The sequence below is a fragment of the Notamacropus eugenii genome, chromosome 1 (genome assembly GCF_028372415.1).
Source record: "Notamacropus eugenii isolate mMacEug1 chromosome 1, mMacEug1.pri_v2, whole genome shotgun sequence".
Classification (NCBI taxonomy): Eukaryota; Metazoa; Chordata; class Mammalia; order Diprotodontia; family Macropodidae; genus Notamacropus; species Notamacropus eugenii.
This window is the reverse complement of record NC_092872.1, coordinates 40861632-40886555: the sequence shown is the minus strand read 5'-3', so window position 1 is coordinate 40886555 and position 24924 is coordinate 40861632. Positions and strand designations below refer to the sequence as shown.

The window sequence follows — 24924 nt, the reverse complement described above, 5'->3', positions numbered from 1 at the left end:
GGTGGTGCATGCCTACTTTACCAGCTGATCCCTTCCTATGATTTGCCTTTCACACCTGCCATAGTAATAGCTAGAATGCTGGATTTGGAGGTAGGAAGGACCACAGACAAGCCATTTAACTACTCTGAGACTCAGTTAACTCATTTGTAAAATGTACATCATACCTTCCGCACAGAGTCAAATGAAACAATGTGTAGAAAATATGTTTCAAACCTGGAAGCACCCCATAAATGTCAGTTATTACCATGATTATTTCCAACCTTTCCAAATCATCCTCTCTTTTTTCCTTACCATGAGATTGATATCAGTTGTTCTGTAGATAGGTAGCAAATAAAAAGGGGAACCTTTGATGATAATACTAACAATATGATTTTATAAAATGTAAAATAAAAACATAATTAAGCCATTTACTATGCACTCAATGTTGGAAGGACAAATTCAAAAATGAGACAATGCCTGCCCTCAAGAGGTTTACATTCCAATAGGTGAAGGCAACATATATAGGGGAATTGTGTCTAGGGAAAGGAGTTTTGGTCTGGGGAGTCACATGGATGGACAGTTAATCCAAAGAGTGATTGATTAGTTGACAAGTTTACCAGCAGGGTAGATGGCAAGATAGCACAGTAGATAGTTGGATGTTAAACACAATCTGATATGGGGTTCAGTAGATAGTAAGTACTAGTTAGGTTTGCCCTCACTCACCAGTCAAGACTATTCAGTTATATCATTTGTATAATTCTTCATATTTTTGTTAGAATACTTTTGCAGCCATGTGCTCATCTGATCCTAATAACTACCCCATGAGAAAATCTCATTAGAAAACCTCCCCCCACAGGACTCTACATGCCACCTACAGCATGTCATTTTTCAGGTCCTAGTCCAACACTCAGTTGGCTAAAGCTCTAAAACATTCTTCCTGCTCCTCTCCAACAAACCTTCCATTTCACATCTGAAAGACCACAATCTAAATATTACTTTCTCCCATGAAAGACTTTCCAGTCTGAAAGATTGGACCCTGCTTATCTGGTGAAACAAAAAGTATGCAGGAATTGGAGCTGAAGGACCTTGTCTCAAAGTTGGAATCTGTTATTTATGACCTGTGCAAATTAAGTTGAATAAACAGCATCCCCTTGGTGGGCCTCAGTTTTGTCATTCATAAAAGGGGTATGTGTGTGGGAGCTGTCCAACTTCAAAAACCTATGACCCTTTCCCATCTTCATTGCAAGACATACGATTTACTGACTGTGTCTCCTCCGAATCTCCCTTTCTGTGAGGAAAACCTTTGCAAACCTGAAAGTATCACTTTAGTCAATAGATGTGTTATATGTAAATGAAATGTTTGCAAATCAAATTATATTTTATTATTTCCAATAAAATATTAGTGATATGTTTATATACATGTATGTATATAAGTGCATATAACTTTGTCCATGAAGGATCATAAAAAGTCACAACTGAAAATACAGAGCCTTTTAAACATCACATTTTTAGTAAATAGATTTCAAAGAAAACATTAAAGGAACGCTAGATTAACGGGTAAAGAAGAGGGCTTGGAGTCGGGAAGATCTATGTTCCAATTCTGCCTCTGATGCTTTCTCGTTATGTGACCCTGGCAAGTCAATGCCTCTGTGCCTCAGTTTCTTTCTCTGTAAAACAGAGTAGTAATACTCTACCTTACAAAGTTGTTGTGAGAATCTGATCAAATATTGTATGTAAAGTGCTTGGCAAACCCTAAAGTGCTACATAAATGTGAGTTCTTGCCATATTGGATAGAGTGCTGGACTTAGAGTCAAGGAGATTTATGTTCAGATCTCACCTCTAACCTGCAATGGCTGTATGACCCTAGGCAAGTCACTCCTCCTTATTTCAATCAACTCCCTAGGGCTTATCTAGTCCTAGATGCAGGTAAAATGTAAGTTTTAAATGGAGATACAATCTGCATCAATGGAGGAGTGTCTACACTTGGAGTATTCCACACTGACTGAAACAAAGTTACTTGCAATATTAAATACAGAAAAAATTGGATCAGTCACTTTCTGTTATTCAATATATATGCACTTTATGATTTCTAATGACAAAAGGGAAAGGAGAATTCTCATCTCTTTGGACAAGTGATCAGTGCTTTTCAGGTGTGGTTTCAGATATAGGTATTTAAAGATATTCTTTTCATTATATATTTCTCTATAATAACTGGCCATGACATTAATGTCACTTCAAAACCCAAGACCAAGTTCATGATAGAGTTTTTTACCAGAATTTGCAAACATACTTCAAAATGTGATGAAATTGCTTTCTCATCACTGGAGGGGCACAGGGTAATCTCTGTTACCCTGATGTTCAGGAGATTTCCCCACTAGGATCTGAGTTCTTCACTTCATAGATCTCTTGTTCAACTTCACCAACTCAACTGCATCAACTTTTATGGCATCTTCGTTGCCCAAGTCATAAAAGGAGTGCAATGTAGTGTTTTTTCTCCCTTAAACTCAAGTCTAACTATGTCTCTTTCCTAGTCAATAAAATCCACGTACTTCCCATTTCCTCTGGAATAAAATATAAATTCCTGTCTGACTTTTAAAGTCCTTCACAACTTGGTCTTGACTTACCTTTCCTGTCTCCTTCTGCATCGGTTGTCTTTCACTACTCTCCATCTCAGTTAAACTGGCCCCTGTTATGCCTTGGAAGTCTTTCCCTCCTTACTTCCCCATCACAGAATTTCTTACTTCCTTCAACACTTAATTCAAGCACTGCTTTCTGCATAAAGCCTTTCCTGAACCCAACTTTAAAAGCCTAAAAATGCATTAAGACTTTTGAGACACTCAGGATACAGCCATAGAATCATAAGATCTAGTAGAAGATTTCAGAGGCCACTGAGGCTACTGAGTCCACACCCTTCATTTTGCAGATGAGGAAACTGAAGCCTAGGAAGTCAGATGACTTGCCCAAGGTTACATTGGAAGTAACCACCAGATGAGGGATTTGAAGCCAGGGCCTCTGTTTCCAGATTTACCATTCTTTCCACTATACTTTACTATCTCCCCTAATAGAATGTAAGGTCCTTGAGATCAGAGACTGATTCATTTTGTCTTTGTATTCCTGATGCCAAGAATAAGGTTTGACAAATCTGCCCCACCCCCCATTTATTACACCACGAAGAGGTCTAATCTTAGCAGGAGAATTTCTGGTTTCAGGTCCTTAACTATAATGCCAACTGGTTGTGTAATCTTGAACAAATCATTTAATTTTTCTGGGATTCAGCCTTCTCATCTATAGAACAGGAATAATATTATTTATCTTACCTATCTCTCACAGATTTTTGAGAAATAAACTTTGTAAGCTTTAAAGCATTATGTAAGAGGGAATTTATTATTTGCAAGGGTAACTCTGCTTTGTTCAATTTCTAGCATAGTATTTTACCTGAAAAGTAGACATTCACCGTGAACACTCTCTAACCTATTTCTCTCTCTCCTGGATGCATTAAGAAGAAAATGAATTCCATGAATGAGTAGCTGTCCAGGGTACCCATGATGTTCTAGACATACCATACTTCCTTTAACTGAAACTTTTTGCCGTTTAGTTGTTTTCAGTCAAGTCCAACTCTCTGTGATCCCATTTGGGGTTTTCTTGGTAAACACACTAGAGTGATTTGCCATTTCTTTTTTCAGCTCATTTTACAGATGAGGAAATGAGGTAAACAAGGTTAAGTGATTTCCCCAGTGTCACACAGCTAACAAGTGTCTGAGGCTGAATTTGAACTCAGGGAGAAAAGTCTTTTTGACTTCAGGCATGCACCCTATCCACTGTACCACCTACCTAGCTGCCAACTACAGGTTTATCTCTTCCATTAATTTTTAGTAACTGGCCTAGGGCATTTCCGAGAAAACAGATAATGTCTACAGTCAATGGCCCAAAACTATAGACCAGCAGCACCAATAACAGAGAGTGACCCATTTTTGCCAATCCATCCTTTCTGCACGATTGTCAGATTTCTAGTACATTCCACTGTGGAGCAGCCCTTCACAGAGCTGGGATTTTCGGAATAATTTAGGAGAAAAACTTGAATTTGAAATCATCTTTAACAATGCCTCCAAGAAGACACACTGAACAATACTTGACTGCAGGGAACCCTGGTGCAATCATGTTTTCCACATAAATAGATGTCTTGTGGGGCACACCTTTCCACTCATGACCCATCTCATCAACTAGAGAAATATGGTGATGTGTGTATCCACCTTCTTCAACTGTTGTTTTCAGCACTTTAGGAAACTTACAAAATGTATGTGTATCCAAGTGACAGCCTTCCCAGTTATCTTAATGTTATACAAACTATGGTTCCCTTAAAATTTTTCAAGCCACTCTTTACTGGCACCAAAATTTTCCATTTCAGAGCCTTAGCTACGTCCTGTAAAAGACCTTCTGCTAGTTTTAAAAGTTTCCATTTCAGAGATTTCACCTTCTTCACACTTGAATTTCCCAAATGTTTTGCCCATTCCTGAATAACACTGGTGTCTAATGTCCTATTATAGAGGTTCTGGTCTTGTGCCTCCAGGGGCATGAGTTCATCACCAAATGTTTACAACAAGGTAAACTTAAGGGAAAAACTCCTTGGGAAGTTTATTTTTTCCTGAGCTTTTATTTATATGTCATTGGAGCTGTAAAGGGAACAAATCCTAATTCCTTTTCAATTTACTTAAATTGTTCACCTCCTTCCATTCACCTTCCACTTGTCTCTTTTTTTTACACAGAAACTAATTAGTTTAGTTTATTATTATTTGCATTTGCATTTGTACTGCTTTTACTTTCTGACCTCTGAGGGGAAATTTGGATTATGTTTGGAATCAGAAGTCTTATATTCAAATTTTGACTCGTGACCCCAGGCAAATCATTGAACCTCTCTGGGTCAATTTCTTCCTTTATAAAATCAGAGGATTGGAATAAACTAACTCTATCTTCCCTCTAGCTCTAAATTCATGATAATTTTCCTTTTCTTCCCCTGGTACATGCTCAGTGTTTTAGTAAGTTATAGTAAATGATGTATCCTGAAAATAGCTTGCAAACACTGTGCAAATAGAGTCACAGTGATTAATAAACACAGCACTGAGGTTAGTCCGTTACAAAAGAATTACTTAATTTTTTTGAAAAAGAATGAAAGTAAAAAAATGAATTTGTGCATATCAAAAATACATTTTTGATTATTATTATTAATCTAGAGAGAATTCTCTGTTAACCTAGAGAGAATTCAGCCACAATCTTTCACTTCTGATGTCTTAGGTAAGATTGTTGTTTTATGTGTGTGTGTGTGTGCACATATACACATGTAAGTGTTTATAGGTAGGTATGTGTAGTTAAATATTTGAATGCGTTTTTATGTGAAGCTGTACCTCTATAATATTTGGTCATCATGACCCATGGTTACCCCACAGGAATTATAAGATTTTCAAGCTGAAAGGAAACTAATATACTGTATAGTCCAATGACTTTATTTTATTATTTCCTTAGAGGAGGAAAATGAGGTCCCCAAAGGGGAAGTGATTTGCCTAAGATCAAAAAAGTGACTCCAAATCTAATATTCTGTTCAAAAAGTACCTCCTCCACTAGATTATCAGCTCCCTGACGGCAGAGACTATGTTATTTCCAAACTCTAAAAATCTTTGAAGATTCTAGCACAATGCCATAATTAAACATCTTTAAATGAGGGAAGACAGCCACCAGTGGACAAAGTGCTGCACTTGGAAGTCTGGAAAATCTGCGTTAAAATCTGAGGTGATTCTGGCATTTATTGGTTGTGTGGCCTTAGGCAAGTCATTTATCTTTCAATAAATCAATCAATAGGCATTTTATCAAGCATTCCTGTGTGGCAGGCACTGTATTCAATCCTGTTCAGTATTTTTATAGAAGCAATTCTTATTTCAGTGTAAGTTGAACTAAAGGCAGCGCTAAGTGACACAATCAATAGAGCACTAGCCATGGAACCATGAAGACCTGAGTTCAAATCCAATTCAGACACTTATTCACTGGGTGACCATAGGCATGTCATTTAACTGCCTCTGTTCCCTCATCTATAAAACAGAGATAGCAATATCCAGAGTACCCAGCTCACAAGAAAGCTATGAAGCTCCAATGAGAGGAAACACGTGAAATGCTTTGCAAACACTAAACACACAATATAATTGGCATTTATTATTACTATATATTTCTTGATGACGGGGCCTCAGAACAATTTGCTTAATGTACTTTTTTGGCATTTGAATAAACAGATGGAGAACTGTCAAGTTTGAAAACACACCCACACATGTCTTTCACCTAAGTGATGCCACCAAATCAGTGAGTCTTTAGAATGAAAATAATTTTCCTCCTGGATAGGGGGTCCTTTCTCATTTCTCAATACATACATGAAGTATTCAGACACTAAGTCATCTATTTCTTAAACTCAGCCAGAGGAAAGATGACTTGGAAGTCATAGCATTATGGATGGTGACAAACAGTAATGAAAAAACATCCAGCCTAATTTGCTGATTTGTATTTTCCTAGAGAACATGGCTTAATAGGAGTTCCTTTTAAAATGCAAAGAAAACCATGCTTTATGTTGTTCTATTAGGAAACACACAAGCAGCCTGTGACCTGCTTCAAGGGGAACATTGCTTCTGAGTTCTAAATCAAGTTTAATGAATTTAAGGTGACTGAAAAGGATGGGTGAACAAAACTGTTGGCAAAGGTCCAGTCCTAGTAGGACACATGTTTTCCTCGACTTTGTTTCTTTAAGAGAAAAAACAGTCTGCTGCCAAAATTATCTCAGGAATCATGAAAAACACATATAAGCCCATCTGTAGCTCCATGTTAAATGCAAAATACAATAACTTTTAAGGAGGGGGTCTTTCTTGAGTGAGCATTTTTTTAAACAAAAAAATGAAAAAATAGATGTTTAATGTCATTTCGTCTTCATTCCCAATTTTTTTTTTTTACCTGAATAGATGTCGTGGACAGATCCTGGCGATCTTCCCATTGTACCATCTACAACATCCTGTGGAGAAGTGGTAGGTTGGAGAGGCTGAATGGTGAGGCAATTATTGAAGATATCTTGATCGAGCTCCATGCTTGACCGCAGCTAAAAAAAAGGGGGGGGGGGAAGAAAAAAACAATAACAAAGATGGAAAAGGAATACTTCCTGGGAATATTTTCCTGGGAAGGCAGAATGACCTAAGATCCAAGAAAGGATCAATTAGCCCAACCAGCACATGGTTGGCACTTGGCAAATGGGGGAGAAATTACAACAATATGTTGGGAAACAAAACTGATTAGTCTTTGGTATTTGTACTTTCAAGAGCCTAGCTTCCTATATTCCTTTTTCTTGTTTCTAATGCATATCATACGTAGTGGTAGTAATAACATCGTAACACACTTAGTTAGATTATCAAGTTGGCATATAGGTGTTATAAAAGCAATAAAGATAGTCATGAAAATTTACTTGTGATAATTTTATTCCTAAGAAACATCATGGTGCCAGGTCAAGAGTACTGACTCTGGAGACAGAGGATTTGGGTTCAGACCCTGTCTCTGATGTGTGAACCTGTGTGAGCTTGGGCAAATGACTTAACCTCCCTGGCCCTTGGTTTTCTCATCTGTAAAATGAAGGGCTTAGGCTAGGTTGCTTCTGAAGTCCCTTGCAGCTCTGACCTTATATCCTTTCCATCTGAAGAGAGCCAGTGTTTGAAGGACCATCAGAATAGATATGCCCTTCTTCCACTGAAAATACTGATCTCACTACACTTTAAGGGATTGTCTTTGTGAATTGCGAGCTGCATGGTGATCCAAACAGCAAACAAATAAATTATTCATCACTCTACCACCACTTGGGTAATGGAACTTTCTACTTTACTAGGCTGGTCTTCTGATACTGGACTGATACTGAGAGCTATTCCATCTTGGTTGGACCTCTGGGGCTTATATTATGTTGGCACAGCTTTCAAGAACCCAGGGTCCACCTGCAAGTGGCAATGAGGCATCAAAGAATTACCTTAGTGGCAGAGATCTCAGATTATATAAGCTTGCAGAAAGGGAGAGGAAAGAAAGCAGATGTTAAGTAAAAGTACTGTGGATTATTTTTGGCTGGTTTGTGTGTTTTTTAATCAGCAGTAAGTTACTGTTTAGAGAGAAGTATTTTTCCAACCTCATAAAGCCTAGAGATTTATAAACATATGTCCTGTGCTCAGTCCAGAAAAGCAAAAATGGTATAGTGACCCTGACTGGGGGAAAAGACCATTTAGCACATGTAGCATGTGTAAAATAATTTTTTTTTGCAAAACCATTTGCACAGTTTCAGCACATGCTAGTCTACGTTTGCATTCCTGACCAAAAAATCTCCAGAGTGAATGCCTAATGCTCTTGAGGCCTTTGTAAGGTATGTTTGTTATTTGGGTGCTAACCTAAAAACACATGCAGCTTAACTAAAACTGAAAGAAGGAAAAAAATATCAAGGCTTAGCATGAATTCTGGTAATCACTTCTAATTTATCTTCTATACTTAAAACGTGTTCTGGGGCCCATATGTTTTACCCAGAGTAGTCATCAACCCCCTATCTGCTTTCTATTACCTACCTATTCTCAAGGCTTTTAATGTTATCAGTAGTAATAAAGGCTTTTCATGAAATTAGGGTCACATGTATGGAGCCAAATGCCTGCAAGTTTTCCTTAGCATTGGCGTCACTATATAGTTAAGTTTTCATAAAGTGATTTCTATTAACTGCAAAGAGAGAGTTAGATTGCTTGCCCAGGATTTAGAATTTAAGTAGATTGTTGCTGGAACAGTATTCCTGTCCATGGTGGGGACAATAATCTGAGAGGTCATGGATGATTTGTCCCAAAGGGTCAGAGCGGATCAAGGGCAATGGCATTTTGATACAACAGCCTTTCTAAAACCATGACAACTCTACCGGGATTGCTCTTCCTTCTTTCTCTCCACCACCTGATTTCTTCATTTGCTTATTTTTTACCCCATCATCACCTCACTCTCTCCTCTTCCCTGTCACTGTTATTGTTTGCTATTCAATAATTCCATTTGATTCCCACTTTGTGAACCTATTTGGGATTTTCTTGGCAAAGAGAGTGGAGTACTTTGTGATTTCCCTCTCATCTTACAGATGAGGAAAGTGAGGCAAATAGGGTTAAGTGACTTGCCCAGGGTCACACAGCTAGTAAATTGTCTGAAGCTGGTTTTGAACTCAGATCTTCCTGATTCCAGACCTCTCACTTTATCCACTGTTCCACCTTGCTGCCCATCTTCCTTGTCCACATCTTAGGAATAAACTATGCCATAAATAAGATTATCATTTTAACTTTTAGTTTAATTTTTTCAATGAACAAAAATCTATTTTCTTTTATTTCCATTTCTTCCTGACCATTGAGAAAAAGGAAAAGCAAAACCATTAGAACATGCATATCAACCAAAAAAATTTCCCACATTGGCTATGTATAATCTGTTTCTTTAACAGAGGTTGTGGACTAGTGCAGAGAGCACTGGGTTTGAAGTAAGAGAATCTGGATAAGAATTCTAGTTCTGCTACTCACTAGTTGCCTGAATTTGAATAAATAACTTTGCCTTGTGACTTTCAGTTTCTTCAAATATAGAGCAAGAACAGTTGACTAGAATAGAAAGAACACTGAACTTGGAGTCACGGGACCTGAGAAGGAATCCCATTTCTTTTGCTTACTACCTATGTGGCTTTGAATAAATAACTCAGCCTCTCTACAAAATGAAGAAGTTGGACTAGTCAGTTTCAAAGGCTCCTTCCAACTTTTACTCTGTGATGCTTTCTACTTCTAAAACCCCAAATCTGATAATTATTCGGTGACTTCAGTCTTTGGGGCCTCAGTTTTCCAAATGAGTATTTTGGCCTAGCCTAGCTGATTTCTAAAGATCTCTTCAAATTCTAAATTCCTGTGTTGCTAGGTGTTTCATTAAAGGTCAGGCTGAAGAGGAGGACTGCATGAATGGAACCCTGAACAACAGAACACATAGTAGAAAAGTCAATTTGAGGTAATTTTTAAAAGTGTCTTTCTTCTAAAGAGATCAAATAAATTAATGGATGGGGGAAATCAGAGACTGACCTCCATCTGATTTTGTTCAACTTTAAAGTAGGGATTGCTATGTTCTGGAAATGTAGATTATTGGAAACACATTCTACTAGCATCCATCATGAGGTACAAATTCTTGAAAAAATTAGACTCAATGAAGAAGAAGGTGGTTTTCTTTTAGGAGGAAAAGGAAATTTTGGGGAGGATAAGAAAAATTAGTACTTACTTTACGTAGTATTCCTTACAAATCTAACCATTATGTCAGTTTAGAAACATTAAAATGCACTATGTTTGACTTCATTTGCACATTGAAATATCATGTTTAGTGTTCTTAAAAATGTGAATGTCTTGGGGGAAAGAGAAAAAATAAGGTAGAAAACGTCTGTTTTCCATTTTTTTCCAGAAAACTCCCCAAGAGATCATGAAAAAATGTTTTGTGGGTTTTTTCCCATTTCCTCCCATTCTCTCCATCTTTCTACCCTTTCACATGTATGACTGAGAATTATAGTGGGTACTCAATTATTCAAGTCTAATGAGGGACAGGCAAAAAGGTATGCTCTAATTTTCTTGAAATACAGAAATAATTTCATATAACCATTATATTATTATTTCTATCTCTATTAATTGATTTTCTTAGACAGCCAGGTGATGCAGTAGCTATAACACCAGGTCTGGAATTAGGAAAACCTGTGTTCAGATTTGACTTTAGACACTTACTAGCTATGTGATAAGTCATTTAACCTTTTTATCTCAGTTTCCTCAACTATATAATGGAGATAATAGTACCAACCTCTCAGACTTATTGTGAGAATTAAATGAGATATTTGTAAAGCACTTAGCACATTACCTGGCACATAGTAGGTACTATATAAATGATAGCTGTAAGTATCTTTATTACCATCACCATCACCATCATCATCATTTCAAGTCATGAACTTAAGTTTTTTCTTTCCTTTTGTTAATGACCTTGTTAAAATAGTGGTCTACACCTACTCTCTCTACCCTTCACCATTCAATTTTAACCTCCTAAAGACCCTTCAAGCTCTTGAATACTGGTTTCTTTATTCACTATCTTGCTCCATAACTTTTGCTATCTCAAAGTTTGTCAATTATTTTCATATATTTTTTGCAAATCCAGTGGCTTTTTGTACCAAAGCTTAAAATATAGGCATGATAGAATCTTGGCAGGGGATGAATGGAGTGAATTTAACAAGGGCCAGTAAAAACAGTCATCTGGAGCCTTGTAGATTGATTCAAGAGCAATGCAAACTGAAAATGGGGGAAGGGAGAAAGCTTCTCACATAATTCTTATATCTGGCCCTATAGAAATCAGTAGATACTAAACGGAAGGCAGAAGAGCTGAATAGAGAAGTGGTCTTCTAACTTTCATGATTGTCATCTCCCTTAGAACAAAAATAAGCATATACTTTCCCAAAATATGTTATTTAATATTTATAAATTATATGCCTATGGTAACGTATTAATGATTATGTACCTTGTAAAACCAATACTAAAAAGAGGCTAAATAATGAAATAAAGATGAAATGACATTGGATGCTAGAGTCAATAGGGAGATACTGGAATTTATTGCCTGGGAGAGTGACATGGTCATAAGAAAATCCTTTTGGTAGCTGTGCACACGATTGACTGGAGAGGGGAGAGACTTGAGGCAAGGAGACAAATTAAATGTCCATTGCAATAGTTCAGGCAAGAATTGGTAACAGCCTGGGAGGGCTGCTTTGAGTAGAGAGAGGAGAGCAAATTGAGAGATGTGGAGACAGATATGCTAAGATGTGGCGACTGATTTTGACACGTGGGATGATCGAGGGTTTAGAGCTGAAGATGCTATCACAAGGTTATGAACCCGGGTGATCTGAATGAGAATAATGTTCTCCACAGCCATTTTAGGGAAGCTTGGAAGAGGTATGGGTTTAGGGAAGGAAATAATGTAATAACATCTAAGATACAGAGCATGACTTAGCCATGACTTTTTCATTTAGTACAATTCACTTTGTCCTGCCCAAAAGATAAAAAAGAGAAGAGGGTAATGGGATTCATACTCTCTAGTCTTTGCCCCCAGGTGCAGTAACCATCACAGCCACTAGGTTATCTGGGAGGCAGGGAGCAGGGATGATGGTAGTGGTGGTAGAATTTTCTCAATGGTACTTGCAACAACTGAGAGTGCTGGGGAAACAACGGGATTATTCCCTTAAGCATCAATATATCACTAAGAACCGGGAGGGATGGAAGCTTCTATAAACCAAGGGGAGTATGGAATGGGAAGTTTGGAGGAATTAAGGTGAGTGTAGTTATACTGGAAACAAGTCCTATGATTGGCTCTTATAGGGACAATGAGATTCAACCCATTTTCCTATCTTCCAACTGGTGATCACATACTCCTTGAGGTCCAGTCATGACTCCCACTTTGGAGAATACTAAGAAAAAGGACTGTATTAATGGAAGACCATATCCAAGAAGAAGTCCAGAAGTGAAATCTATTACATTAGATATATTTATGGATTATAAAAATGATAAGTTTGAGATTCTAACACAATGAGATCAACTTGACCTCTCAGGTTTCAGTTATATTTTAAGGCATGAGATTTATGATAGGAATTGGGCTCTGGAAGGGAATGCCTCACTCAGAAAGAAAAAAGAACTTACAGGGGGTGGGGTGAAGCAGTATATATTTTAGTAATATGTACTTACATGAGGAAATCCAGAAAACTGAGAGTTGACATGGTAGAGCAAATTTGGATGAGGATCAATGGAAGATGAAACAGAGATAACATTGTTAAAGTGTATACTTCATGCTCTTTGTAAAGAGGGAAGAATTACAGATCTGGGGAACAGATTACAAACATGAGCTCTAGGAGAATTCTAATACTTACAGGTTTGTGATCTGTTCCTCAAATTTCTAATTCTTTCTTATTTACAATGTATGGAGTAAACACCTCTAATCATATCAGCTCTGTTTCAATGTCTGCTGATGAATCGATGTATTGATCCTCATGCTCTTCATGATGTACACACCTGATTTGATTCTGGAGTTGTAGGAGACTTCAATGATGTGTAATTTGCAAGAGTTCTTTATTAAAAAAAAGAGCAACCAATGAATTTGTGATTTGTGATTACATCTTCTAATCTTTAAAAGGTAGAGGAATAATAAGGATAGAATCTGACCAAAAAAGTAGAACTGATTGGTATAGGAGAAACAATAGGAACTTTAAAAGCAGGTAAATATTCCATCACTGAGTTTTTGATAAAGGAGAGGAAAGCTAGACCGACTACTGAGCACCCTAGATTTAGGAAAGCAGAGTTTTAAAGGTTCAGAGAAACAACAGGTAGGATTACAACAGCCTAACATTTTCCAAGGGGAGTCAGCCCACAAGTGGTGGGATGCTCTTAAAAATGAAATTCTGAACATATAAGAAAGAAAGCAAAATGATGGCCAGAAAAGGACAGAGTTGCCTAGGGAGACCTATGTGGGTGGAAGGGGATATCATGGCATTTAGATTTTTAAAAGCGTATCTAGAATATGGAAGCCAGAGTGAGTAACTGAGGATGAATACAAAAGATTACTCTTTTATATAGAAAACAGTATTAAGATCCCTAAAGCCCAGAATGAGCTGAGATTTTCAATGAATGCTAAAAATAACAAACGCTGTTGTTTCTCAGCTACGTTGAGAACAAATTGAAAACATGTTTGGCATGGTCTGGCTAACGATAACAAGGGCTGTCTTCTCTACCTGGAACTCTCTCCCTCCTTATGCTTGTCTCATTGCTTTCCTGGCTTCCCTCAAGTATCAGCTAAAGTCCTACCTTCTTCAGAAAGCCTTTGCCAATTCTCTTTAATCATAGTGTCTTCCCTTAACAATTTCATCCAGTTTATCCTCTATATGTCTTTTTTGCACACAGCTGTTTGCATGTTTTCTCCCCATTAGACTGTGAGCTCCTTGAGAATAGGGATTTTTTTCTTTCTTTGTATCCCTAGAATTAACCCAGTGCTTGACATAGAGTAAGCACTTAATAAATGCTCTCTAATTTTTCCTTTAAGAAGGTCAAACACCCAACTCCGGTTTATGTTTCCTTTCTCAAAGAATAGCTTGTTTGACTTCAGAAGGACCAAAGAAAAATGGATAGTGGCCAGTGAAGATCTAAGAAAAAGAAAGAAGTAGGCAACATCTAGCAAGTCTCAATGAGTTCAGGCCCTATTGAATGACCTGGTTGACCTCTACCCTGTGGTAGTGAAAGTGGCAGAGGTGATGGCTAAACTGCTATCCATGAGGTTTAAAAAACCCATGATGAATGGGAGGTGTGTCATAGAAATAGAGAAGGGAAAAGGTCCCAGTTCTGTGTAAAAAGGGAACCAAAGGTTAGATCCTAGAAATCTCAAAACCAGTAAGTTATATTTCTGCTTCTGGCAATATTCTAGAGTCTATTAAGGGTTAGGTTTGTGAGTGCTTTAGAAAGAGAAGGAGTGAACAGTAGAAGCCTACATGGCTTCATCAAGAACAAGTTATTCCAGACTAACCTCATTTCCTTTTTGGACAAAATACCTGGAGTGATGGGGCAGCTGGGTAGCACAGTGGACAGAGTGCCAGGCCTCAAGTCAGAAAAACTCCTCTTTCTGAGTACAAATCCAGCCTCAGATATTTACTAGGACCCTGGACAAGTCATTTAACCCCATTTACCTCAGTTTCATCACTTGTAAAATAAGCTGGAGAAGAAAATGGCAAACTTCTCCAGTATCTTTGCCAAAGAAACTCCAACCGGGGTCATGAAGAGTCAGACACAACTGAAAATGACTGAACAACAAAAACTAGAGTGGTAGAGAAGGAAAAGATTCCATGTAATAATAAATGACTTTTACATAACATGTTCAAGTTACACAGTATCTTAATTGAGCCTCACAACAACCCTATGATAGTTAAATATAGATCCTCATTGTACAGATGAGGAAACTGAGACTGTGAAAGATTAAATGATTTGGTCCTATTTAAAGCATTACTGAAAAGGGCAAAATTTGAAACCAGGTCCTTGAGATTTCAAACTCAGCACTCTCCATGCCACACTTGATTTTGACAAAGTAACTCAAACTGTCCTTCTGAAAAGTACCCAGAGAAATACACTAGAAGACAGTTCATTTTGGTAGATTTGGAACTATCTGAATGACCAAATTTAAAAAGTTAACAAAATGATATAAATTTAGGAAAAGTTCTCGTTTGGCCCTGTATGTTTAGCATTTTTTTTTTCAATAACTTGGAAGGTGTGCTAACAAATGTAACAGAATTTTCAGATTACATGAAATCTGAAGGCATAGTTAGCAGGTTTGATGACAGAATTGGGATCCAGAAATATCTGGAGAGCTAGAATGACTCACTGAATCAAAATAAATGGTATTTAATAGGAACAAATGTGATTGGGTTCCAAAAAATATGGGAAGGAGGAGGCAGTGTCAACTAACATTTCTTGTGAATAAGATTTGGAGATTTTAGTGAACTGAAAGCTCAATAATTTTTAACCCTATGACATGGTAGCCAAAAAAGCTAAGACTAGTCTAAGGTATATCAATAGAAACATAGTGATTAGAACAGGACTTGCAATGATGCCAGATTTGCTGTAGTCTAGCCACACTTGAAGTACTGTATTCAGTTCTAGTGATCATGTTTTAGGAAAGAGATAAAAATGATCAGGATATTAAAAGCCTAGAGAACATACTATATAATGATCAGCTCAGGAAATTGGAGCTGTTTAGTATGGAGAAGAGAATATTTAGCGGATATGGCTATCTTGAAATGTTTGAAGGGGTTGTCCTATGAAAAAGTAAATGTAGTTAGTGGGTGCTTCACCCTAGGGAGCAACACCAGGAACAGTGGGTTGTTGTATTTGTCCTTCCTTTTGTGAAGAGGACCATGACATCGGAGAAGTGATTTCATGACTTGCACTTGACTTTGAGTGAGGGAGGACTGTGCAAGGTCTCTAGCCTCTCTTTCTCCTCCTGAGTCATCTAGATCCAGTGACTAGATATTCATCAGGATGACTGGAGATGACCCAGGATGCAGTGGGAGACTTTGGCCTTTTAGGCTAAGGTCTTTTCAAGTACTCATTTAAAGTGAGGTAATGCCCATTCAGTGAGTAGGCCTCTTTAAGAAGTAGTCAGGGGATGACCCCTTTAAATAGAACAGAAAAATAAATAAACAAATAAATGGAACCATGGGTGGAAGAGTACCAGATAATCAGCTTGGTGAAAGAATAACTTGTTAATAGGAGTGACACAAAAATGGAATGAGCTACCTTAATAGTCAATGGGTTCACACTCATTAATGGTCTTTAGGAAGAGACTTGGTTCCCATAATTTGCTATGGATTTTGTAGAAGGAATCTTTGCTACTCTATAGGTTAAACAAGATAACCTCTAAGATTCCTTTCAGCACTTGGATTCTCTAATTATATAAATGAGAATGTTCCTACTGAACTTAACATCTCTACCTCTGTCCTCTTGGTTGCCCTACATTTCTACTTCTCTAAAGCAGAGGTGCCAAATTGGCAGCCCTTTGGGAATACTGCCGTAACCAGGTTAAAACATAATTTGGAAATGTTTAACGAAATAAATGAAAATACAATAGAACATAAATAATGTGAATTTGTGGTTTTCAAAGTCATTATGTAGCTGGAAAGGAGTTGCTATTTGAGCTGGACACCACTGGTCTAAGGGAACATCTCTGGTGGAATGTCTCACTGTCACTTTAATGTCAATATGCCCAAACTAAAATCCTCACATCCCCCAAGCCTGGAACAGTCATCTCTCTCATCACCACTACCTCCCAGAATAACTGGCTTCAAGATTCAGCTTAAGCTCCACCTTCTACATAAAAACTTTCTGAATTCCCTGAAGCATTCGATGTCCTTGCAGCACCTTATATTAATTTTTGTATTATTCCTGGATGTTAATGTTGTTATCCCCGTTTCCCTTTAGAATGACTTGAAGGCAGGGAGTGTTTCCTTTTTCTCTTTGCATTTTCATTCCTTAGCACAGAGCCCAATGCATATAGTAGGTGCTTCATAAATACTTATTGAGGATTTATTGCTTCAGGATATCTCAACCACAGGCACAGTGGAAATACTCCTGGATTTACAGTTGGAGGACCTGGGTTTGAATCCTTGTTTAGTCACTTGCTATCTATAGAACCCTGGGCAAGTCATTGCACTGCTCTAAGACTAAGCGTCTTCATCTGTAAAACAGGGGTACAAAACGACATGACTTCTAAAATCCTTTCCAGCTCTAAATACATTATGATCTCAGTACCTCTGAGAACTCAATCACCCCAAAAGGCAATTCAATTTGTTGCTGTGATTAAAAAAAATAATACTTGGTGACTACCATCCTGCTTTGAGTTTCTCCTCAGGCTCGTCTTCAAATAACAGAAATATAGCCCATCAAAAGGCCCACGTCCAAAGCCTGTGTTCCACTGGCATGACCTTTGAGACCCTTAGGTCACTTCCATGCCACTATAAGGCACTGGTATATGGCCTTAGTCCAGTATCCAATGGTTTTGAATCATATTTTCCAAGACAGAACCATCTTTGTCTATTCTTCCATATTCCTTCTGTCCTCTCAACAAATTATGTCCTTTGGTCAGAAACTGAGACGACACAACAGCAGAATGAAGTAAGATCTCCTTGTATGTTACATGGTGACCAACAAAAAGACAGATGGAAAGTGAGAGGTACTAGAGGTCTGCTGAAAGGGGCTTCAGCTCCGGAAGAATGGCAGAAGGGGCAGGAAATCCTTTCTGCTGAAGTCTGATTCTTCATTGATCCCCCTTCTCCTTACCTCCTCTAACCCTCATTTTTTTTCCAAGTTCTTGTCTGCAGTCCTCTGCTTGGAATTCAACACACTTATTGGCCACCTAATAGCTACAAGGAAATGTGGTAGGCCTAGGAGATATAGAGATCAAAAAGGACATAGTTCCTGCCCTCAATGATCTTATATTCTTCTGGGCATGGGAAGTGAGGGATATGACCCATACACAAGTAAATGTCATATAAGGTGGGTCATGATGTGAGCAAAGGAGAGATCCAGATTAAGTTGCCCTAAGAAAATGTGAGGAGGAGACATCATTCATTTGATAGTAGGAGGGTCAGAGAAGGCTTTGGGAAGGAGGAATCATCTGAGCTGAGCCTTGAGAAAAGAAAAGAATGTACTTGAGGGATGAGAATTTAGCCCCTTCTGAGGACCTTTCAGGCAGGGGTGACAGATTGAATGAATGCAAAGAAGCAGATGATACAATATTTAGTTAGGTGATCACATTATAATGGACTTGGAGCTAGAGACACACCTTCATTTTACAGATGGGGAGACTGAGTCCCAGTGATGTTAAATAATTTATCCAATGTCATACAAGTTGTATCTGAGATAGGATTTGAACCCAGGTCCTGTGACCCTACAGCCAGTGATCTCTGCCTTACTATAGGGAATAATTCTCAGTCCAGTTTTGGGCACAATGCCGTTCTTCCTTCCATCTATCCATCAAGACATTGTAATTGGTCTTCACGCATTTTTCAGTCATGTCCAACTTGCCATGACCCCATTTGGGGTTTTCTTGGCAGAGAGAGATATCACCACCTACCAGCCACTGGAGGGTTTTGCCATTTCCTTCTCCAGCTCATTTTACAGATGAGGCAACTGGGGCACACAGGGTTATGTGACTTGCCTAAGGCCACACAGATAGTGTCAGAGGCCACATTTTAACTCAGGAAGATGAATTTGACTTGTAGCCTGGCACTCAATCCACTGAATCATTCATTTAAAGACCACCTTAAATCCCACATTCTCCATGATCTTACTCTTACAAGGTGACCAAACTGGGTCACCTTGATTTCTCCCTTCCCTGAATATCTATTATGTTCATATTGAAAACCATACAGTTCATCTCAAGCTATTTTCTATTTCATGCATTAATATTCTCTTGTGCATCTAGATTTTAAACTTCCTGAGGGCAGGAGCCATGTATAAGTATTTGGATGGGTCCTATAGTAGCGAGCATAACTCAAGGTAAATATAGTTGGTAGTCAGTATATGCTTGCTAACGGAACAGAAACATTTGTTTAAGCATAGGGCACAGCCTTATATCTCAAGGTGCCTATAAGTGAATTATGTATGAAGACAGATGTGTTTAAAAACATACAATAGAGCCAGTGCTCAGTGATCTTTGTTAGAGGTGGAGAAAAGACTGATCCTTTCAAAGAACAGATTAACCAGTATCATTTCTGTTGGACTTGGAGTGCAGCCTGAACCACATGTTCACGGCACAAGGGAGAAATATGTTCAGAAACGTGCAGTTCACCCTGTCCTTGTCCCCATTCTGCCTTACTCTTGGTGGCCTGGGACCCAGCTGTGTGCAGAGAAAGCCTGGAGATCAGGGGTCACTGCTGAGAGGCCTCAAAATGTATCACATGCACTGGAACATAATTAGGCTCTCGCTGCATGTATTTCTCTAAGCCTAAATGTGTAATATGCCATAGCGGGGACAAGTGCTACAGCCCTGGGCAGAAGGCTTTGATAATGATATGGCAAAGTGTAGCAACCTGCCATTCACCTCTCCATGTGCTTTGGTAGGCTACTTTCACACTTAAGTTCTCTTTCTTTCCAGGTGCAGATAAATAGCCAGGCTGCTTAGTTTCTACGCAACCTTCCATTACGAAATATTTGTTCCAAATCATCGTTATTCCACCTCCATAATGAAATCCTCCATCAGGCTTGACAAGGTTTCTGCATACAGAAACTTGAGCTGCGTCCCTAACAATGTAAGGATTTCTCTTCATATATAAAAACAAGGTAGTGTCGATAGCGATTGGTATTTGTTTTTGTTCACAGCTCTTCTGTTAATGTTTATAAGCTCCCGGAAGAAGAGAGGGAAATTCTACTCCTGTCATTTTCTCATTTCAGATATGATTGAATAATCACCCCAGATTAAGTGAGTCAAGTGGAAGTAATTGGGGGGGAGGGGGAGGCTCCTACTCTTCCATGTTTGGTTTCATTAAATTTTCTTCCAAGAGCAAAGGGTTTCTGCTTGCCTGAAGCATGACATGCTTCCAAAGAAAATGGGGAACAATCAAAGGCCCTTTTGTTTTGCCTTTCTCCAATGAGGGGATTCTATCTGGGCTGTGCATGTCTATGCATCACCTTGCAGGGCCTTTCTTTGTTGTTCAGCAATCCAATGCCACAAAAATATGTTTCTGAAGAAACTTGGCCAGAAGGAAAGATGGGGAGGATTTTTCCAAGAGGGTTAAGGTTAATGACCAGAACATTCCACTGTCCTCTACAGCACCTAGGGCAGTGTTGATTCTCAGTGAATTAACTTATTACCAAAAGGATTATTCATAATTACAATGAATTAACCTATTTTAGTTATTACAAATAACTTCCAATTGAGTTTAAGAATTCCCACTCTAGGGTATTTTTCCACATTGAAATTTATTAAATGACTTTTGGCATATCATGGATAATTAATCTCCAAGAGATTTCCATTAAGCCAGTTTCCTTTGGGAATCTCTCATTTATAGACAGAGAGGGTCAGGAAGATCAGGCAGTCCACAAAATTAGACTGGAACTGATCTCTGGGTGAAAGATGGTTCACATGGAATTTTGAAATTAAGTGAAATTAGGTAACCTCTAATTGAATCCCTTCCTTTTTCATGTAAGGAAGTGGAAGCTCTGGAAAGGTTGCAAAGGTTAGGAAATTCGGAAACAGGACTTGAATCCAGGGCTTTTGACTTTCTTCACCTATACCCCAATTCGTCCTCTGTTTCTGAATACAAGAATCTTTCCATTATCAGAATGCTTATTTGATATTCCAGATTTATTTCCCCATATTATTTTCATAATACTATGTTCCTTAGGCTAACCCACACTAATTTGTTTAAGAAATAACAGTGGTATAGCATATTGAAGTTTAGTGCTATAGTAAGAGATGCTAGCTACCATATATATCAGTGTTTCTCTGAGAAAGATGTGCTCAGAGTTCCAAAGTAGGATGACAGGAACATACCTCTGTTTCCCCTCACCAAAGTAATGAGAGTGGGAATTTCTTCATCACTAAGAGATTCCTAATGAGTTGTTCCTCTCCCAAGGGCTCCATAAGGGTGAAAACTGAGATAGGACAAGAGAAGGCTCATGATTGTAAGAGTACGGATGAAGGCTGAAAGATACCTGAGGTACTTTCGCCTCCTGCCAGAATAAGCCCTTAAAGATATTGCTTGGATTCAGGCCAGCTCTTTCTTTCTGGCCCTTCCCTTCTCCCCTCCCCTATCCCATTCATCGCTCCACCTGCTTCTCTTTCCACCTAAACCACCTATTGCTTTTGACTAACATTTCTCTAGCCTATGGTAGAACAAAGCAATCTTAGAGGTTGTCTCACTCACTGGTTCTGAAGCAAGCACATAATAAATGTAAGGTTTTCTAATGGTTCCATGCAAAGTAAACATGTGTTCATGTACACACACACAATCCAACAAACAACAACAACCAAAAGTCTATAAAGAATGCAGCTGGGCAGGCAGTGTACTGAGTTAGTCTATTAGTACATATGTCCTAGGCATTCGTTGCAGATGAATTGAGAAAAGGTCCAGGCATTAAACAGAAAGAGCTCAGACTGGATCTATCTTGATGTCAGGCTTTCATTGATCTACTGCTGCTTGCTAAAGCAAAAGCTCATATTTTAAACACAAATATTCTCCTTTTAATACTCCTTGCCTATGAATCACAGAACTCTATGACCTCAGAAGCATCAAAATTTCAGACAAAGTAAAGGACAGTGAATGAAGGCACAATGAGTGAAAAATGGTGGCTGCATATTATTAATGATGACTGGTGTGAAAGTAAGCTAAACCACTGAGGGCTTGGAGGAGTAGGAAAGGGAATTAGCAATCATGTAATATCATATATTTAGGGCTGAAAGAGAGCTTTAGAGCCATTTTTGTTCAATTCCCCTCATTTCATAAATGTGGAAACTGAGGCCAAGTGAGGACAGAAGTCACATAGATAATAAATGGAAGAGGCAGAATTTGAACTCATGTCCTCTTTCTCCAAAGCTAACACTCCTACTGTTTTACTCTGCCTCCCAAAGTGGAGGGAGGATAAGGGATTACAGATGGATAGCCTAAATGCTTCGTTGATTTTGATGGTTTATTTATTTACTTACTTAAATTTTTGGGGGGAAGGAGGAAGGCAATCAGGGTTAAGTGACTTGCCTAGGATCACACAGCAATTAAGCGTCTGAGGTCAAATTTGAATTTTGGTCATCCTGACTCAGGACTGGTGCTCTATCCACTGACCCACCTAGCTGCTCCTTCAATACAGTATTTAAAGAACCAGAGGAGTCCTTTGGTGTGCTGGATATCTAGATCCCATAGAACAATGATATCAAACTCGAACAGAAATGAAGGCTACTAAATCATACAGAAAGAACCTTGACAACTTTAAAATGTAATGTTATCTCTGTTTCAATGTGATTTTTATTGATTTTGCTAATAATAATATATTTTATACATTATATTATATTTATTATATTATTATAATTATATATATATTTATATAACTTATATTGCTATTTCACAATCACATTTTAATCTGGTTTGAGTTGGACTGAGGAGTGTTGTGGGCCCCATGCTGACCCCATGTTTTGACACCCCTGTCCTACAGGCGTGGTTGTGCTCTGTGCCAGAGGAAGGAATCCCTACCTTGATGGAATCAGAATCTCTTGAAGTACTGAAGGCTACTTAGCCATTGGCAACATTAAAAAATAGAATGAGAGGAGAAAATTTTTTTAAAAAAGAAACCACCCATCTTTTATGTTTCTACCCACCCTGCTTTCTCTTTATAGAAAGAGAAAAAGCAAAGCCACAATCAGTCTCAGATTTTCCAAGACTCACGATTTCAAGAAATATTTAATTCCACCATTGGCTTGCTCTGATTCCTTTGAGCTAATGGAACCAAAACTCATCTTCTTTCAATGGGCTTTAGAAAATGAATACCCTCAGTGAGACTGTGTTCACTTTACTATCCAAAGGATCCAGGGTTTTGTCATTCAGCACCCCCTCCCACGCATTGACAAAGATTGAAAGATCTCCTTTGCCCTGAGGACTCAAGAGATAACAGGGAGCCTGAGGGCCATGTTTCTCACCAAACAGCAGCACAAGGAGAGGAGAACTCCTCACCTCTTTAGCAGTGCTACCACCACAGATTGTCTTAGATGAGTTGTGGGGCAAGGTGAGAAGTGGGAATTCAGGTAGCCCTGGGAAGTGCAGCATTGACAAGGGGAAGGAAATATCCCATTTTGTGGTTATTGACAGGGAAGGGGGACTCCTAAGGCCACCTGGTCACAGTCATCATTTGTATAGTGGGGGTCTAGCTAAAAGAGGCAATCCATAAACTGTAGATGGCCTATATTCAAAAATTAATTATGCAACTAAATCTTAAACCATAGCTCATTTGGATCATTCAGCTGGCTTCTGCCATCCCGTATTGTGTCATCTTGATGGTATTTGATGAACACACACTGGATTTCAGGATCCCGACATTAACAAAAATGTTAAAGTAGCAATTGTTTCTTCTTTGCTCTTGAAGACTGGACACAACCCAGGGCCTGGAACATAGCAGGTACTTACCAAATATTTGTTGATTGATATATGGTGCAAAATGTATTTGCCACAAACTTCTTAACACTGCTGTGACTAAGTATTTCCTCTTAATATCCCATTTAAGATAACAAAAGCAGTGCTGCTCTCCAACTAGCTAAGACAGACTCCCCCTCTTTCCCCTTTTTTCGGTCAAGACTCTAAAGAATGTTGGCAGCTGAAAGGCATGTGGAATGGAATTTGTCTATTGCTACATTTGTAAAAACATCACTTTTTTCATAAGTCAATATTATTCTAATACTGACATCAAGAACTTTACATTCTTTCTGACTGGAAAATGATATACAAACCCAGACAATCAAAGGGGGATTCAAGCTTTATCCAAAGAAAGACAAACATTCAACTGAAGGATAGATTGCTTTTTTTTTAAAGCAGAGATAGGAAAATCAAAGTGGCGTTTCTCATTGTTATTAAAAACATCCTCCTTTGCTTTTCAAAGCCTGGTTATGGATCTGTGAACACACAAAGCAAAACTAAATGGTTCACCCCTATGATAGCTACCTAAATTCCTCTGGACAAAAGTTGATCTGAAATAATATGACCACACACATTCCATTCCATCCATTCAAGCATATCATTTTTCTTTCTATTCAAATATTCTTGAGGTTTAATTAAGTTGGCCTGCTATCTAGTAATTACTTTTGCCCTCTTATACCACCTTCCTATTGTCTTTCATTGAATTGATTTGTGACTATAGATACTGCCTATGCTATACCTTTGCAAGTGTGGGGATAGATGTTGAGCTTAAGGCAGGGAGATCTATTTTTTCCCCTTTCTTTTAATTAGAAAGTTTGACTGTAAGAGATTTAAGAGTGCATAGGTACATATTTCATTCATAGAATCAGGGCTTCCTAAGTCACCTAGTCTAACACTTTCACTTTGCAGATGAGGAAACTGAATCTCAAAGAGTGACTTGATGGACATCACAGAAGGAGTTACACATAAGATCCAGGATTTGAACCCGTATTTCCTGACTCCAAATCCAACACTCCAAACAATGAAACATGCTAACTCTCTTTGGACAATATATCTACTTCTAAAAGCAACTGTTTTAGTGACACTTCTTGACAATCATGACTCCTACTTCCTCACTAACCTGCTCTCCTCTTGAGTTTTTCCCAAAAGGCAAGTGAAAAATATGTCCCCAAGAAATATGT

At 38.3% G+C, this 24924-nt stretch overlaps 1 protein-coding gene across 2 annotated transcripts in view; it reads right to left on the bottom strand.

The window, feature by feature from the left end:
• The window catches only part of GLIS3 (GLIS family zinc finger 3), a 592145-nt gene that overhangs the window by 105369 nt on the left and 461852 nt on the right, over positions 1-24924 (bottom strand). For both annotated transcript variants that reach the window (XM_072597414.1, XM_072597422.1), the window contains one exon: positions 6961-7102. In XM_072597414.1, coding sequence (XP_072453515.1) covers positions 6961-7102 — 142 coding nt within the window. The remainder of the gene's footprint in view (positions 1-6960; positions 7103-24924) is intronic.